The sequence below is a fragment of the Ctenopharyngodon idella genome, chromosome 6 (assembly GCF_019924925.1).
Source record: "Ctenopharyngodon idella isolate HZGC_01 chromosome 6, HZGC01, whole genome shotgun sequence".
Taxonomy (NCBI): domain Eukaryota; kingdom Metazoa; phylum Chordata; class Actinopteri; order Cypriniformes; family Xenocyprididae; genus Ctenopharyngodon; species Ctenopharyngodon idella.
Window position 1 is genome coordinate 10,235,111 of NC_067225.1, and position 18,749 is coordinate 10,253,859.

General features: G+C 38.0%; 1 protein-coding gene across 1 annotated transcript; it reads right to left on the bottom strand.

Moving 5' to 3' along the window:
• Nucleotides 1-308: 308 nt before the first annotated feature.
• chpfb (chondroitin polymerizing factor b) lies at nt 309-14,708 on the bottom strand. Its single transcript, XM_051897483.1, has 4 exons — nt 13,870-14,708; nt 9,481-10,048; nt 4,999-5,181; nt 309-2,852 (listed from the first exon to the last, which is right to left on the bottom strand). Exons 1-4 carry the CDS (start codon nt 14,169-14,171, stop codon nt 1,590-1,592), a joined length of 2,316 nt encoding a protein of 771 aa, XP_051753443.1. The 5' UTR covers nt 14,172-14,708; the 3' UTR covers nt 309-1,589.
• Between the last annotated feature and the right edge of the window lie 4,041 nt (nt 14,709-18,749).

The following is an 18,749-nucleotide window of genomic DNA, read 5'->3' on the forward strand; positions in this document are numbered from 1 at the left end:
TATATAAATATATGGATTGGTGTGAGATACTCTTGTCCTCAGACGAAGAGATTGTGACTTGTTTATGTAATAAGACAAACAACACCAAATAAGACACACGATAACACAGAGCGCTTGCTGAAGACAACAGAAGCTAGCGTTCTTTGTTCTGGGTATGCTTTATAGTTTCCTGGTCCGTGACGTCACCCGCCTCTGACGTCTCGTCTCATCATTGGTTAGATACAAGAGTGCTTCACGACGCAATCACGCAGAAGGTTCCCATAACGTCATATGACGTAGCGTCGACAGTTCCCATGAAAGGGAACTTTAGAATCGGCTGTGGGACAGAGTTTGTGCTGAAGTGGTTTGGAGTGGGAGGGGAAATCATACTATGAGCACAGTGCATGTGACAAATTTCATCATCAGCATAGTATGCACACACTGTACGTACAGTACATAGCCAGATTGTTTAAATTGTGCATACTCTGCATGCTTGTGCCTTGACTTTTGTTGCAGTAATTAGTTTGTCCACAAGGTGGCAACACTGCCCTAACCTGCTGTTTCATAGTCATAAAATAAACAGATGAAGTGTGCTTTTACAGGCTATAGCTGCATCTGAAATCGCATAAAAACAGTATGTGACAAGAGTAGTATGAATTCACAGTACTCATAAAAGAGTAGTCAAAAAGTACACAGATGATACAATGAACACTTTACTATCCTATGAGGCCACGGGAGAGGATTTGTGAAGTGAAAGTGACATGTGGCCAAGTATGGTGTCCCATACTCGTAATTTGTGCTTTGCATTTCACCCATCCAAGTGCACACACACAGCAGTGAGTATTGAACACACACACACACCGTGAACACACACCCGGAGCATTGGGCAGCCGTTTTTGCTGTGGCGCCCGGGAAGTGATTGGGGGTTAGGTCAAAGGCACCTCAGTTGTGGGTAACGAGAGTGGAAGAGACCGCAGTTCGTTCACTCCCCCCACCTACATTTCCTGCCGATACTGAGACTCGAACCCGCAACCTGTTATAAGTCCGACTCTCTAACCACTAGGCCACAACTGAAGTGATGCAGCTGATGCTGGTAAGTCACATGTACATCCGGATTACATTCATACTAAACACATACTAATATTCAAAATAAGTACCTACTCAGAGAGAATGCGATTTCGGAAGCAGCCTATGAATTTGGCTGTACGCATATGCTAGCATTTGTGTCAAAACTGAAGTATACGTTGGGCTTAAGTACACCAGTCTGTAAGGTAAATAACATTTAAGAATACAACATTAAAAGCAATCCATCCTAACGAGGCAGCAACATGAGATGTGCCGCAATACAAAATCCTAAAATTGTTCAGAAAAGCACAGTGAAAGAACAGTCTAAGTTTTTTGTAGTGCATTAACAGTTGTGAGTCAAGTGCTCACTGAAAAGATGTCTCTAGACATTTCTTGTTAAATGTCTTAAAATATTCCTTTCAGAACACTTTGAATTCAGTGAGATAATCAAACAGCTTTTACTAGAGAACTGGTTGAAGGATGTTAAGGAGTGCTAGCGGTTAGCCAGTCTACAGTTACCCCACTGTTGCTTCCTTGGAAGCTCCTCAGGTGCTGTTTCCCTGCTCTTGTTCAAATATTAGCATGGCGAGCTGGGAACGTGACCCATGGCTCTCCAGAGAGCTCTGGAGACAGCGGTGGAACACGTCCTCACTTAGTCGAGGATCGCAGGTCCGATTGCGGTACGCCTGGCGCAAAGCAGGCTCGACGGCACGGAACACGTGTAGTCCTGAGTACTGCACAAACATGTCATAAAGATCCAGGCTCTCCAGCAGCTCCTCGTTCTCCTGCAAATCCCCAGACATCCGCGTACGCGTGGACATGTAGTCAGAGTTGTAGAAACACGCCTCCTCAAAGGTGTAGCGGTCAAAGTGGCCCGCTTCCCGGACCAGGTCTTGTGAGGCAGGGGGAACCTGGTCTGGATAAGCCACACTGGGGTCAAAGTCTTGGAAATGGATGGGAAAGAACGCCTGCCAGCCACTGATGGTGTTCATACGGCAGCGATTCAAGAACTCTGAGTTGAGTACTGTGTCAGCTGTGACCAGGAGGAAGAGCGTTTCCACTGGGTGCTTCCTAGAAACAATGTCCAGGATCCGCAGGACACCAGGACTTTCTGTCTTTATGCTGATCCAAGACACCTTTACGCTAGGATATCTGCGCTCAATGGCGGTGATCTTAGCCTTGACCTCTGCGAAGACATCATTTGTACTCACTTTTTGGGCCTCAGCGGGTTCGTAGATGAACAGGAAATTAAGAACCGCATTCTCACCAGTCTCAAACAAATTGGTGGAACAGTGATCCAAGAAGTGCAGTGCTACATGGGACTCATAACTAGTGAGGGGCAGGAAGACGTGAACTCTTGTAGCCTCGGTGACATAAGGCATGGGGATAATCTCTACCTGGCTGAGGGGTCGCACAAGGTGTACACGGCGTGCGATAGATTTCTGGTGACCAGACTCAGTCGTGGCCTGGACCTGCAGGTCCAAGGTGTACTCCATCCCTCGTGTCTGGTCCAAGCGCCTGTAACCGTTCACCAGTCGTGGAGCACTCAACTGTACAAAAGGGTTGTATTTTTTATTGAGCTCTTCAACAGCAACCTTGATGACGTCAGTCACGTCATCACGATCAGCACCACTGAGCTGGCATTTAGGGGCACCGTCTACGCAGGAGAAAATGTTGTCTTCGGTAAAGTAGTCCCAACGCAGTACCTCAAAGCGGCTTTTGGGTTCAAAGGGAGGTGTGATGCCGATAGGCCATAGAGCACTCTTGTTTCCATCCGCTGCTACTTCACTGACATTCTTTATCTCAGACTGAGGGTGAAAAGTGCATGAAAAGTTGAAAAAAAAAGCCATTACACTTAAAAAAAATACAATACACTGTATCTTTAGGGGAGAAACAGCTTGTCACTGGGGCTCATATTATCACCTTAAAGGGTTAGTTTTTAAATTTTTTTAAATTTCTGTCATTAATTACTCACCCGTAAGACCTTTGTTCATCTTCAGAACACAAATTAAGATATTTTTGATGAAATCAGAGGGTTTCTGAACCACATATAGGCAGCAATGTCATTGCACCTTTTGAGGTCTAGAATGGTAGTAAAGACATCGTTAAAATAGCCCATGTGACTACAGTGGTTCAACCTTAATGTTATGAAGCAATGAGAATACTTTTTGTGCACAAAAAGTACTGCACTGGCGTTCTGACATAGGACGCGGAAGCGCTGCACTGTTTACTACGTCAATAGCGTAGGAGACTGTCAGGGAAGAGAAAAAATTGTTGAATAAACTCGTTATTTTTGTTTTGTTTTTGCGCACAAAAAGTATTCTCGTCGCTTCATAACATTAAGGTTGAACAACTGTAGTCACATGGACTATTTTAACGATGTCTTTAATACCTTTCTGGACCTCAAAAGGTGGTCACATGGACACATACAGACAGAAACCCTTGGATTTCATCAAAAAATATCTTAATTTGTGTTCTGAAGATGAATGAAGGTCTTACGGGTTTGGGACGACATGAGGATGAGAAATGAATGACAGAAATTTCATTTTTGGGTGAGCTAACCCTTTAAGGGTACATATTAGTGTTATAAGGTATAGTATCCCTGCTGAAGAATACAGCATAAACCAGCATGAATTGCATGTTGGTCCAGGCAGGTTTATGCTGGTTAGAGCTGGTATAGTGCTTGTCTAGCTGGTGGACCAGCATTGACATGCTGTTCTTAAACAAAATTGAGCTGGTGTAGTTGGTCCACCAACACTCCCACTTCCCATGCTTGGGGATCAGCAAACCAGCATCCCATGCTGGTCCCAGCATGCAAAACATACCTTATGCTGGTGACCAGCATTTTCTGATTTTTCAGCAGGGATAATACCTTATGCCAGGTTCAGACTGCACAATATTTTGATATTTTTGTAGACATGTCAGATTACACGTTACGAGATGTCATCGAGAAGGCAGAACAAGAGAAACAAGAGAGTAAACAAACAATTGCTGTGTTCGAAATCGCCCCCTATACCCTCATTCACTATTCCCTACATTAGTCCTCTAATATAGTCCACTTGAAGGAGTGAATGAAAACGAGTGAGTGAATTCGAACACTGAGTAGTACATAGTTTATGCTTGCTGTTTAATAATCATCTGAAACTTAACAAACTGGCAGCTCCCGCCGTAAGAAGAAAATATTTATCTTGAACTCTGTCATGGGAACTATGTATAAACTTTAATTAAACAATTTAATAATCTTTAAAAAAAATAATTTAATTAAACCTAATATTACGCTGTAACCACATTGGACCAGCGTGGTTTGGAAAATGGATGGATTAATGATTCAGCTGTGTGCGCCATCTTCTAGCGAGACGTGGAAATTCATTCGGCACACGACTCTCAAAGTGCATTATGGGTATTCTCATCAGTTGTACTATCGTTATTGAATGAGTGCACTCGATATCGTCCTCTATGGTTTCGGACACCACTACAAATGGCTGTCCCCTCAAATAGTGCCCTATTTAAGGGTATAGGGGGCGATTTCAGACTCCGCTATCATTCGCCAGCAATAATCTTTTTTAAAAACAATCAATTCTTGATAAAAACGATCGATTCTTGCATCTCAACACCCATTGACGATTACGAATCACCACACCCTACGTCGAACCAAAATCGGCTGATATCATGTAGTCTGAACCAAGCATTAGGTTACTAATATACACCCTTTACAGCAGTGCTTATCAACTCCAGTCTAGGCGACTCACTAATTAAACACCTGATTAGACTCATCAGCTTTTTAGTTTGTTGAATAAGGAGACATCTAAAACATTCTGGTAGGTGGGTCCTGAGGACTGGAGTTGAGAAACATTGCTTTAGGGCAAAAATATATATACAACTTAACAAATGCATGCATATATATATATATATATATATATATATATATATATAAAGAATACAGCACAATCTAACCTGCAGTTTTTCAATCTCCTCATAGGTCCTCTGCAGTTCTATTTCTGTGAAATGTTTGTGCAGACGATACATAAGTTCTGCACTGGTCACTGGATGAACAGTGAGAGCCTTCTGGAATCCATCATTCCCCACTCTGGGAAGGTCCACATTGTTTTCCATTGTAAAATAATTATAATTCAGCCCCTAAGGTAAAGCAAGATTGAAATTAGATCAGAATATTACATTGTATACAAATATATTAACAATGCCTCAGCATTTGGCACAATAACAAGAATGTGGTCGTAGTTGCATGGATGGCACCTCTAGGTTAATTCTGGTCAGCTCTAGTCAGCAGACCCTTGCAATTTGCAGTAAATCTGTTTAATGTCTTGTTGTAACCATGCTAATTAACTGCACACATCTCAGCAGGTCTGCAGCTGGCCTGCCGAGAACAGGAAGTCATTTATTTTGTGGATCAGCAGCAGAAGAAGTACATCATTCCATTCAAGTAATCTTCGTGTCTGGAAACTCACTTGTTTTATGTTGGATCCAAACAGCATGTTCAGGACTGTGTGGATTACTGATGATTTATGGTCAGGTCACTGCTTTTACGTCATTGTTCAACAGGTCCAAACTTGAACAACTAGACTGTCCTAAACCCAGTATAATGATATGTTGCCCCTCAATGTGAACCTTTCCAAATTTGATTTTAATGTTCATACACATTTTTTACAGTGATAATCATTTAGCTTTATCTTGCTTTATCTGAAATTTTCTTGACAGGGGGTCATGTGATCATGTGCTTCCAACAATGAAATTTAAACCACTAATTGATTTGCACCTTCCAGCAATTAGTCTACAAATATGAAATATTTATATATATTTTTTTTTATGCAATAATGTGATTCAATTCTCTCAATTACTCTGAATCTACAATGATTTTTCATTAACTTCCAATTTATTTAAAGTTTTCAGATGAATTTTGCATGAGACATGTGGTTCAGAGTATCTACACTACACTCTTATGCTGGGTTAAAAACAACCCAAGTTGGGTTGAAAATGGACAAACCCAGCGACTGGGTTGTTTTAACCCAGCAGTTGGGTTAAATGTTTGCCCAACCTGCTGGGTAGTTTTATTTAACTCAACTATTGTTTAGAAATTACTATAGCTGGCTTAAAATGAACCCAAAATAGGTTGGAAAATACATTTAACAAACATTTAACCCAACTGCTGGGTTAAAACAACCCAATCGCTGAGTTTGTCCATTTTCAACCCAACTTGGGTTGTTTTTAACCCAGCATTTTTTGGAGAGTACCATTCAAAAGTTTGGGGTCAGTAAGATTTTTTAATGTTTTTAAAAAGAAGCCCCTTATGTTGACTAAAAACAGTAATATCATTAAACATTATTACAATTTAAAATAACTTTTCTATTTTAATATATTTTAAAAAGTAATTTATTCCTGTGATGGCAAAGCTAAATTTTCAGCATCATTACTCCAGTCTTCAGTGTCACATGATCCTTTTTAATATGCTCAAAAGAACGGCATTTATTTGAAATATAAGTGCATTTTATTTATAAATATGGTACTTTTAACAGATCTTTACTGTCACTTTTGATCAATTTAATGCATCTTTGCTGAATAAAAGCATTAAAGAAAATCTTACTGACCCCTAAACTTTTGAACATTAGTGTAAGTCATGCAGAAACCTGAATCCAATCAGATCAGGCTATTAAGTGTGCGAAATTCTTCCTTCACCTCTATGCCAAAGCATTGAAATGGGCATAATCCACTAAGGAGCCAGCAGCCAGCACCCATGTCCAATCCCATTTAACACACCAACTCACAAACCATTGCTTATCACACTTAATATATATAATGTTCTATACTGTTTTGAACATATGCAGAACATTTTCACATGACTGTGAGCTTGTTTGAGTATATCAATGTACCTGCCTCAGAATTTGAAAAAATACTGTGAACTATTGAATATTTGGCCTCCCTGTTGCATTGAGCCTCTCAATATATAACAGCGCACCCTCTCAATAAAGCATGGGCCCTTGGGTAATGTGGTTTCCTGTCGAAACTAGAGACCCTAGGTGAAAAATGTAGTCATTTGTGACCAGCATAAACATTGCCAACTAAGGGAAACCAGCTACATGAAAAGTCTACTTTATCAACACAGGCCTGTTTTTAGAATTTGCCAGGATGATCTGTACATAGTTCAGGCTCTGAGCCTCCCTTCCTCCAGTTCATTTTGGCACACAGCTCTCTCAGCCACATTTGCCCTGGGATAGATACTATTTTAGCTTGAGACTAATTGGAATCTCATGATGTGAGAAATGTAACTGCCTTAGTGATTACAAGGAAGGAGCAGATGCTGTCGTGAGATTTAGTGCATTTCGTTAAAATGTGTGATAAGAAAGAACAAAACAGAAACAAAGTTAATGAAATGGAAAGTTGATGGAAAATAAACAGAGAATGCAATTTTGATTGCTTTGCTCTGGATAGCATTTTTGTACTTAAAGGCATGGTTCATCCAAAAAATAAAATTCTGTCATCATTTGCTCACCCTCATGTTGTTACCAGGGTTATTATAGTTAACTTAAACTAAAACCATAAAAAAACATTTTGGTACTTGAAATAAAATAAACATTAAAGGTGTGGTTGATTATGATTTCACTTTTTTAACTTTAGCTAGTGTGTAATGTTGCTGTTTGAGCAGAAACAACATCTGCAAAGTTACAGCGCTCAAAGTTCAATGCAAAGGGAGATATTTTCTTTTAAAGAATTCTCTGTTTAAGGACTACAACAAACGGCTGGTAGGGACTACAACGAGCTTCTTCCCGGGTTAGTGACATCACTAACCCCAAAATTTACATAAACCCCGCCCCCGAGAACACGCAACAAAGGGGGTGAGGCCATGTTGAGCTGCTTTACAGAAGAGGAAGAGTTGTTGTAGTAGAGTGTTGTTGCCATGTCGTCATTTTACACCGGACTGCTTCACAAACGAGGGTCAATTCAACGCTGGATTTGCACAAAAAATTAACATGACGGCACATGCTAGTCGATGAGTTGAATCAACTCCACAGCAACTACATAAATATATCCACTAACCATTCAGAAACGTCCAGTTTCATTCTAAAAGTTGTAACTTCTTCCTGAGTCTCTCCATCAGTGTCGACTCCGGTTTGATCAATGTAAGGCTGAACACCGTTACTGACAATTCTCATTTTGGCTGCGTGAGATTCTCCAGCTTTGTTGTTGTTGAGTATTCTAAGCGTGAGCTGTTAAAGCTCCGCCCTCTTCTGGAAAGGGGGTGGGGAGCAGCAGCTCATTTGCATTTAAAGGGACACACAAAAACGGTGTGTTTTTGCTCACACCCAAATAGGAGCAAATTTGACAAGCTATAATAAATGATCTGTGGGGTATATTGAGCTGAAACTTCACAAACACATTCTGGGGACACCAGAGACTTATATTACATCTTGTGAAAGGGGCAATATAGGTCCCCTTTAACTGAAATGAAATAAAATAAATTTTTTCCAGCTAGTTCCCAAGGCAACATTCCTCATTTTAATTTAGTTTAACTTGATGTACTAAAATAATTAAAACTAAAACTTAAATAAAAGCTATATAGACAATATATATATATATATATAGACGAAAATGACAAAAACACAACAAAATGACAAACACTTTAATTAAAAAATATCAAGTAATTCAAAATATGAATAAAAATTATAATAGCATCTCAGTCTGATACTAAAATATTGCTGGTTGTTACAACCTTGTTTGGCTTTCTTTCTTCTGTGGAATGAAACTTCAATCTGGACAACACTGTCCACAATATGGATAAAAACAATATAAATATATAATATTAAATATAATATTCTTCAAAGATCTGCCTTTGTGTTCTACAGAAGAAAACTATACCAACATCTATTTAAAATACATTTATTTCATACTAAGCATACTTCAAATCCATTAACATATTTATTGACATATCACTTAAGAATTACTGACTTATAATATAATTATTTCTTTATTGCACAATGCACACTTTCTTAATATTAAGCCTAAAAAGTGTTTTAATATCACTATTAATAAGGATTGTATGATCTTTGTATAATATCAGTCTTTAAATGCAAGATATTTAAAGTGTACCTAAAGTATACCCGCAATAGAGCCACTTTAGTACAATCAAATATACTTTAGTGTATCTTTAGTTGATCTCAGCACTACTTCTGCAATTAAAGTGCATTAAGTACAAAATTAGTTGTTATTTAGCAGACTTTAAGTATACCAGTTTACATACCAAAAGTACAATTGCAGGGTATTTTTATTTAGCATGTAAATGTATTTGTAGTATACTTAGCACAAAGTTTTTTAGGTTTTTTTTTTTTTTTACTAGGGAAGCCATTCGAGTTTGGAAAGACATGAGGGTGAGTAAATGATGACAGATTTTCATTTTAAATGCTACAGTTAATCATTAGCTCTTACCTCATATTCCTCCACACAGCTCATGCCTACATAATCAATGATGCAGCGACCGAGCCACTCATCAGGTCTGACACTTATGATGTCAGTCCTGCATTGCTCCAAGAAAGGCTGGAGCTTCAGAAGTAGTGCACGGGATAGTAGAAATCCTGGTCCACTGTGACAGTACCTCCCCTGGGTTTCACCCCCAATGAACTCTCCTGGACGGCCCATGTAAAGCTGAAGGCCCATGCTCAGGTGGCTTACTAAAGTCTTCAGCCTTTCAGGCTGGGTATAGGTATCATCCTGGACAAGGTAGAACCAATCATACTCAGCAATGTGATGCTCTAGAAGGTATCGGACAGACTGGTACATGTTTGGGACTGGACGCTCATCACCGTGGGCGACCACAAACATTCCATTAGGGACTTTACGATTGCGAGTGCCTGTAAAGAAGATGAGCCGGCCGTCCAGGTGGTGGTTGAGGGTCCGGTTGATGGCCACGGCTAACGTGTTCATGGTGGCTTTGGAGGTAAATACTGAAACAAAGAGACGTTCACGAATTCCAAGCTCTGTGCTGGCATACTTGGATCTAAAAAGAAAAAGATAAAGGATAAATTACGGAATCAGAGCATGGTTACATTAGGAACTCACAAGCACAGCTGGGTTTGCTGTGTCAGTTGGTCAAATAAACCAACCCAACCATTTATAACATAAAAATAGGCAGCAGCTGGGTCATTATTTACATGTCAATCCAAACTTGTCTGCTGCCATTTTTTTTTTCGCCATGAAACACAAAATAATTTTCTGAATAACACTCATGCAACTCTTTCCATATATAATGACAGTTAATAGAAAAAAAGACCATCCAAAATCTAAAAACATAGGATGTATAGCTTTGTGTGAGGAAAATTTAGTTATTCAAAGAATATTCTTCCTTCTTCACTCCACACATTTGAACTAGCACGTCACGTTCAGTTAAGACACACATGAGAAATTAAGATGTTTTGCCATCAATGAATCTGAATGTGAATGCAAATGAGATTTCACAACCTTGGTGGAGGGAAAGATTATAAGTCAAGAATGATTAAATTTTAATTGTTCCTTACGCAAAGGTATTGTGTGACTTCATTGTAAGCTTAAAAAACATGGAGACGTGCTCATTATGCAACACTGTTTTACATAAAAGAAAAACAACAACAACTAAATAACAGCATACGGGTTTGGTTTGGGATGACATATGGGTAAGTTAAGTACAGTAAATAATGACAGAATTTTCATTTTGGGTGAACTATTCCTTTCTGGTTCTGGTTCTGTGGTTCTGGTGCAGTACACACGCAAGTTTGTATTGTTGAAAACACGCTTTGATCATTATTTTGAATGTCAGACCATATGATCTTATGTCATACCACAAGATGATATCAACTAGGGGTGTACCGTACATGTATTCGTCCCAAACCGTGCGATACAGACATCACGGTTCGGTTCATGCAGTTAGACGACGAATATAGTCAGTCACGGACAATCCACGCTCCAATCCAGAAGGGGGCGCGTGCGGTAATGTAACGCTGTTTGCTAACTGCCACAACAGGAAAAGGAGCAGAAGAAGAACAGTATACGTGAATGACTTGAACGCTTGAAAACAAAGTCCACTAGATAGTGCGCACGCGTCAAATGCGTCTTTCTGCGCTCATGGACAAAGGATTATACTTTGAAAGGCTCACTTACTATGTTTAAATATAGTTTATATATAGAAAACTGTAACATTCCTAATGCACAAGTTTAATTTTTCATTATTCTATTTATTTTGTACTTTTATAACACAAGATGCTTTTCAGTTTTGTAGCTGATTGTAACAAAATACCTATCCGCCCTGCAAAAAGCCCTGCTTAGTGCTTACTACACTATAGGAGGCTGTACTGTACCAACTAGGGGACTAAATGACGCTAGGTGAAACAAACTGTGATTTGCATTACTGTCAGTTCAAAATAAATGAAAAGAAAGCATTGTGGATTTGTTCCTTTGTCCGGTAACACTTTAGTTTAGGGTCCAATTTTCACTATTAACTAGTTGCTTATTAGCAGGCGTATTACTAAGATAATGGCTGTTTATTAGTACTTATAAAGCAGATATTAATGCCTTTCTACATTCTACATCCCATAATCCTACCCAATACCTAAACTTAACAACTACCTTACTAACTATTAATAAGCAGTAATTAGCGGTTTATTGAGGCAGAAGTTAATAGTGAGAATTGGACCCTGAACTAAAGTGTGTCCATTTTTCCTATTGTACCAAACCGTGAACCCAAAACTGAGGTCCGTACCGAACCGTGACATGTACCGTTACACCCCTAATATCAACAGAATTTTATTTTAAAAAGTTCAAATGTTTTGATAGCTAACAGAAATAAAACATGCAGAATGTGACAAATGAATAGGGAAAATCCCTTACAATAGTACAACAATGGTTAGTGTTGAAATATTATTTCAAAAAAGGTGTTTAAATAATGAATTATTAAATAAAGTAATTACAGATTGTTTAAACTCTCTTAAGAATAATCATTTGACAACAAATGTTGATAGTAAAATGGGTGAAAAGATTGGTGAAAAAAATCCTTTCGAGAATTTTTTCACACAAAAACTTCTCAAACTGCAGATGCCATGTCCCTGTGATGGACTGGCCATCCGTCCAGGCTGTTTCCTTGCCTATGAGCCGAGATGCTGGGATATTCCCACGACCCTACATAGAACAGGCAGTTTGGAAAAAGGATGGATGGATGTAGATGCCATCCTACCTGATATATTCACGTTCAAACACTTGTACATCTATCAGAGGACCGAAATGTTCGTTTAAACTATATACAGTACTTAACTGTGTATAATACTAAATTTTAACCAGAAAATCCCTTAAAGGATTAGTTCACTTCTGAATGAAAATTTCCTGATAATTTACTCACCTCCATGTCATCCAAGATGTTCATGTCTTTCTTTCTTCAGTTGAAAATAAGGTTTTTGAGGAAAACATTTGAGGATTTTTCTCCATATAGTGGACTTCACTGGGGTTCAACGGGTTGAAGGTACAAACTGCAGTTTCAGTGCAGCTTCAAAGAGCTCTACATGATCCCAGACGAGGAATAAGAGTCTTATCTAGCGAAACGATCAGTCATTTTCTAAAAAAAATAAAATTTAGTATACTTTTTAACCACAAATTACGTAATCACATTGGAAAGGTCACGCATGGCATAGGCGAAAGTACAGATCCAGTGTTTACAAAGTGAACGTGCAAAGACTAAGCAAAACGCCCTTTACAAAAAAAAGGTAAAACAACGATATCAGATGATTTTGAAGTTGGAGGAGAAGTACTTCCGCCTACGTCACGCGTGACCTTTCCAACGTGATTACGTAATGCGTGCCGCATCGCAGAGCAGTGCAAGAGGAGCATTTGTGGTTAAAAAGTATATAAATTTGTATTTTTTTGTAAAAAATGACCAATCGTTTCTCTAGATAAGACTCTTATTCCTCGTCTGGGATCATGTAGAGCTCTTTGAAGCTGCACTGAAACTGACATTTGGACCTTCAACCCATTGAACCCCAGTGAAGTCCACTATATGGAGAAAAATCCTTGAATGTTTTCCTCAAAAACCTCAATTTCTTTTCAACTGAAGAAAGAAAGACATAAACATCTGGGATGACATGGAGGTGAGTAAATTATCAGGAAATTTTAATTCTGAAGTGAAATAATCCTTTAAACAAAATGTTACTCTTGAAGTAACTAAAATAAGACTTTATATATAACTTTATTAGCAACCACTGTAAATACAACAATACATACTATTAAAGCTTCTTAACTATTTACTAATAACACTTTATTGTGTTTTAACAGTATTAGTCATTTTAGCAGAAACTAGTTACCATATTAAACTAGTAAAAAAAAAAAAAAAAAATGTGTTCAATAAAGACCTCATTATGGATGTGATGTTTACGTGTGTCTTTAAAGACACCAATGTTGACCCGTTGAGGCTGTCATTGTAGTTCAGATTATCCGTGACTGACAGCACGCTTTATGTGACCTGATGACATCATTAGGCCGCATCAGCTTCGAGAGGTCAAGGGGCAAGATCAGGAGCCTTTGCTCTATAAATAGCCAGCGTCCTAGTCCAGTTTCCCCCTTCACAAATGTGCATAAAAGACAGGTATCTTTAGTTTAGCAGTAAACCCTTTGCAAAAAAAATTCTCACAACGAGAATAAATGCTGTTTTATTTTAATAGGCCTAATAAAAAAAAAAAAAAAGTGTTTCTATCAGAATCATAAGTTCCTTTTTTAAATTACTTACTACCTTTCATGCATGCTTTAAATAGTCCGAACAGAATGCATTCAGGATGGGCACTTCACTGGTGGAGATACACCTACCTGAAAACTTTTTTTGGAGGACCTTCCTGAGCAGGCTTGTTATAAGGCACTATTCTGGGCTCAAAGTCCTCCTCGACATTTCCGTTGTCAGTTGTGCCAGTGGATATCGAACTAGGTTTACGGGCCCCTTTCGAGCTCCCAGGCTGCCCTATGAGCATCTCGTCGGCGGCTCCCATCCAGTCAGAGTCGCAGGACTCATTCACCCAGGTGACGCTCAGAAGGCTCAGGGTGAATCCCAGAGAGATGCCCACAATAATCGGCCCGGTCGGCCTGATGAGAGAAACTAACATTGAAATTCTCATGCTTTCAGTCGGCGGCAGTAAACACTATCCGCTCCTCAGCGCAATGAGGAGATGCTTTCAGCAGAGCGAGGCTGAGGAATTGCGTCGCTCTCTCTTCACACCTATAAAGAGAGACGTGACTGTCTCTGCTGCCTTCTGACGTGTCATCGCTCCGGACTCCGCCCTTCACTAACCAGACGTCAGTCAATGCAAATTCTGAAGCGCTGATTACTTCCATTCGACAGAGGCAGGGACGGAGGAGGCGCCATCTGCGAGACCGCAGCAAACCTATCATTAACTCCAGCTATAATTTGGGAGTAAAAGCGAATTTGGTCGTTTGCCCTGGGATATTGCGAGGAAACCGCTTTTGACCTGGAAAGTTTATGATCTCTCTTTGTCTCACTAGAGGGCGGTCACTCTGTTTCAGACTATGGTTGTAATCCTTGCATGGAGCAAACACCAAAAGAATATTTATAAAAATAAATAAATAAATAGACTTAGACTTTATTTTAAACATTTTCATTTTAAAGAGAAGGAAAACATGTTCTAAAGGAGAAAACAAGTTTGAAAGCATTGAACAAATGACAAATACATAAAACATAGGTTAATAATACTAATAATAATAATAGCTACATAATACATGTTAGTCACTTCAAGGGCTTATACAGTAATTTCGTGAATGTTTTTTTTTTACATTTCGATGAAAGTTTTGAGTAAATATTACATATAAAATTAAGCAGTGATGTTGCTGTTCTGCCATCTAAACTGCATTAACCTGATCATCTTAATCATGTTTTAACCAAGTATAGTGAAATCATCATTTTTCTGCTTTGAAATTCCAGTATATATATATTTCGCCACCTTGGAAATATAAGGTTGTATCTGCATTCTGAGCATTTTTTGAGATATCGAGCTTCAAAGTCTTTGCATTCCATTCGACTTTGTAGATAAAAACTTTTTGTTTTCTAAAGAAAAAAGTCCCAAAATGTACAATAACTTAAAAAACATCACATAATGTAAATACGTTGTCACAGAATAAGGATATGATGTATATAGGCTATGAATATATACTGTATGACTTAAGATGCAAAAGCTTCTCAAGTGCAAAATGAGTGTTTTTATCAGGCTCCTATGTTTAAGTTCAGTAATTTCTCTTTAATGGCAATGCGTAGGTCCTTTTCATTGACATTAAAGTGAAATAACTGAACATAAACATAAGAGCCTGATAAAAATGATCATTTTAGAAGAAAGTTTCAGATGGCACTTAGAGGCTTTTGCATCCGAAGTCTTCATATATGTGTGTGTGTGTGTGTGTGTGTGTGTGTGTGTGTGTGTGTGTGTGTGTGTGTGTGACCCTGGACCACAAAACCAGTCATAAGAGTCCATTTTTTTAAATTGAGATTTATTCTGAAAGCTGAATAAACTAGCTTTCCATTGGTGTATGGTTTGTTAGGACAATATTTTGGCTGAGATACAACTATTTGAAGATCTGGAATCTGAGGATACAAAAAAATCAAAATATTGAAAATCGCCTTTAAAGTTGTCCAAATGAAGTCTTTAGCAATGCATATCCATTCACAAAAATACATTTTTTATATATTTACAGTAGGAAGTTTACAAAATATCTTCATGGAACATGATCTTTACTTAATATCCTAATGATTTTTGGCATAAAAGAAAAATCAATAATTTTTGACCCATACAATGCATTGTTAGCTATTGCTACAAATATACCCATGTGACTTATGACTGGTTTTGTGGTCAAGGGTCACATATATATAGTATTTGTAACAGGAGCAGCTATCAAACAAATTATTTTCTAATACAAGGTATCATCTTTGGACACACACACAAAATCACAATCATGCTGTACTTTGCACACACACCAGTTGTTCCCATAAATCAGCTATATAGGCAAATAACTATACTCTCAGACTTAAAATGTGCACAGACATGGTGCAATATACACAAAACACAGCTCAGATCTTCTTTCTCTGTCATTCTCTCCTCCCCTGGAGCATCACATCTGTTCCTTACACTGATGCCTGCAGCTACAGCTGAAGAACACAGTGGACTCTCCAGAGCGGTGCTGGTGTCTTTCTGTCCCACGCTTGTTACAGAGAAAACATTTCTCTCTTTGTATGTGGTTGTTAAAACACAGTGAATAGTCTGACAATGGGTTGGGTTTGTTACGGTTTTACTTTCTGCAGATGAAGCAGAGCATGAAGTGTTCTCCCAGAGCTAAGCATTATGTTGGGAGTGTAATAAAGTGCCTTTAGTAAGGAACAACTTAAAGGGATAGTTCACCCAAAAATTAAAGTTATCCCATGATTTACTCACCCTCATGCCATCCTAGGTGTATATGATTATCTTCTTTCAGACGAACACAACTGGAGATATATTTAAAAATGTCCTTAGTCCTCCAAGGTTTATAATAGTTGTGAATGGGGGGCCGTGTTTTGAAGCCAAAAATAATGCATCTATCCATAAAAAAAGTAATCCATACGACTCCAGGGGGATAATAAAGACATTCTGAAGCAAACCGATGCTTTTTTGTAAGAAAAATATCCATATTTAAAACTTTATACATTCAAATAACTTGCTTCCGCCGGACAGTGCTTCCGGTTTAGGTGCTTCTACATCAGTGTTGTTCATCTATCGGATTTTAGGGATAACTTATGGGTAGGGTTAGGTTTAGGTGTAGGGATATGATTAGAAGTATGTTTTCAGACAGGAATGTTGTTCCAGGATCAACAAAATATGCTGATCCAAGAACATGTCTTGCTTTGCAAAATCACGGTGACCATGCAGTAGTCTATTTCTTCCACTAGGTAGCAGTAATTCATTAAAATGAGTGCCTTCGAATGCCCCAGAAATTACTTTTAGAAGGAGTAAGATGTGCTCTTTGAGTGCCATTTGTAAACATGCATTTATGTTTTGCAACATAGTTTAAAACTGTAATATGAACACAGACACATGCTGAACTTCAGCAAACAAAATATATTCTAAGAGCATTTTGCTAACGTTCCCATTCAGTTAGGAAAATGTTGTTTCTGACTGTTCCCTGAAATAAATATCTTTAAATACCTTCGATTACACTTTATTTCGATAGTCCACTTTAGATATACTACTAACTATAAATAACTTTGCAACTACATGTTATCTCTCTTATTAGAGTATTTTAGTTATACACTGTAAAAAATTATATTCATGATTTGTTATAACATTGTTTCTTTTGTCAAATCAACTTAGACAATAATGTAGTTCAGATAACATAATATTTTGAGTTTCTGTTGATTAAACCAATCGCCTTCATTGTATTAACTTAATTTTTTTTAATTTCAATGAACTCAAAATTTTAAGGCAACCAGGTAACTTACTTTTTTAAGTTAAACCAACAATTCTTTTTCACAGTGTAGACTCTTAGGTTAGGGTCTGGGTTAGTAGAATAACTTGTACATGTTATTACAAAGTTACTTAAAGTCAGTAGAATGTCTGTTGGGGAGCATCAAAATAAAGTGTTGTCAGATATTAAGCAGGTGACATATAGTCGCAGTTAGAATAAAATGTTACCCATTTTTCTTGGTTACGTGAACATTCCATAACATGAACATTCCATTTTATCATTTTGCAAGCATTATGGGAATGTTACTTTTGAAAACATTCAAAATGAACGTTCCATTAATGTCTGCAAAATGATAAAATGGAACGTTGAAATGTGAAGATCTAGATTCAACCTTGAGGTTCGTTGGACCGACTGAAAAACGATATAACTCCTTTATGAAACTTTTATTCAGTCAAATATCCACTTGTTCATCCAAAAAAGTACAATGAATAAAGCCATAAGGGTTGATTTGAAGGTCAAAGACCTTTCAGAGTGGACGGAGATGACTGTCCAGCACAGTTGTGTTATTCACAGTAAGCCATCGTAGTGTATGAGGCCCTGAGCCAGGCATTGTTCATTCACAGCTCACAGTTTTCATCTGAACACTGAGGCTGTTTACTGTCTAACGCAAGGAATGTATGGCAGAGTTTACTAAATAATGTCGCTATGCCACCGCCTCCCTCGGAAAGCCCAGATCACATGATCGCAGAGGCTTCTGCCTCTTCAACGCACCCAGTGTTATTCGCAGGAAAAGCCATATTGACAGAGTCTTTTATTATGGGTTTCCTTCCTGATACCAAGCTGTGTCCATATAGAATAGAAGATTATAGGTTAGGGATTTTACGTAAATGCATATGAATATCAAAAACAATAAATGTATAATAAAGTTGGTTATTGTTACTGAAAATGTGCAAAAACTTAAAAAAGATAGCATTTTTAATGTGTCTTTTCTGTTTTTTGTTTGTTTTTGAAACATGCTCATTCAATTTAGAAATATTGTATAAAATTTCATAATTAAATATTTTTTTAGAAAAGTCATGTCAGCAATTTAGAAATCGTAAGTATGGATTTCTAAACTTAAGTGTCCCTTTCTTGTGTGTGCGTGTGTGTGTGTGTGTGTGTGTGTGTGTGTGTGAACTCAAGCACTACAACTAATTACTATGCTGTCATTTTCATCTAGCAAAATAAATACATAAAAAAGGACAGATGCAAGA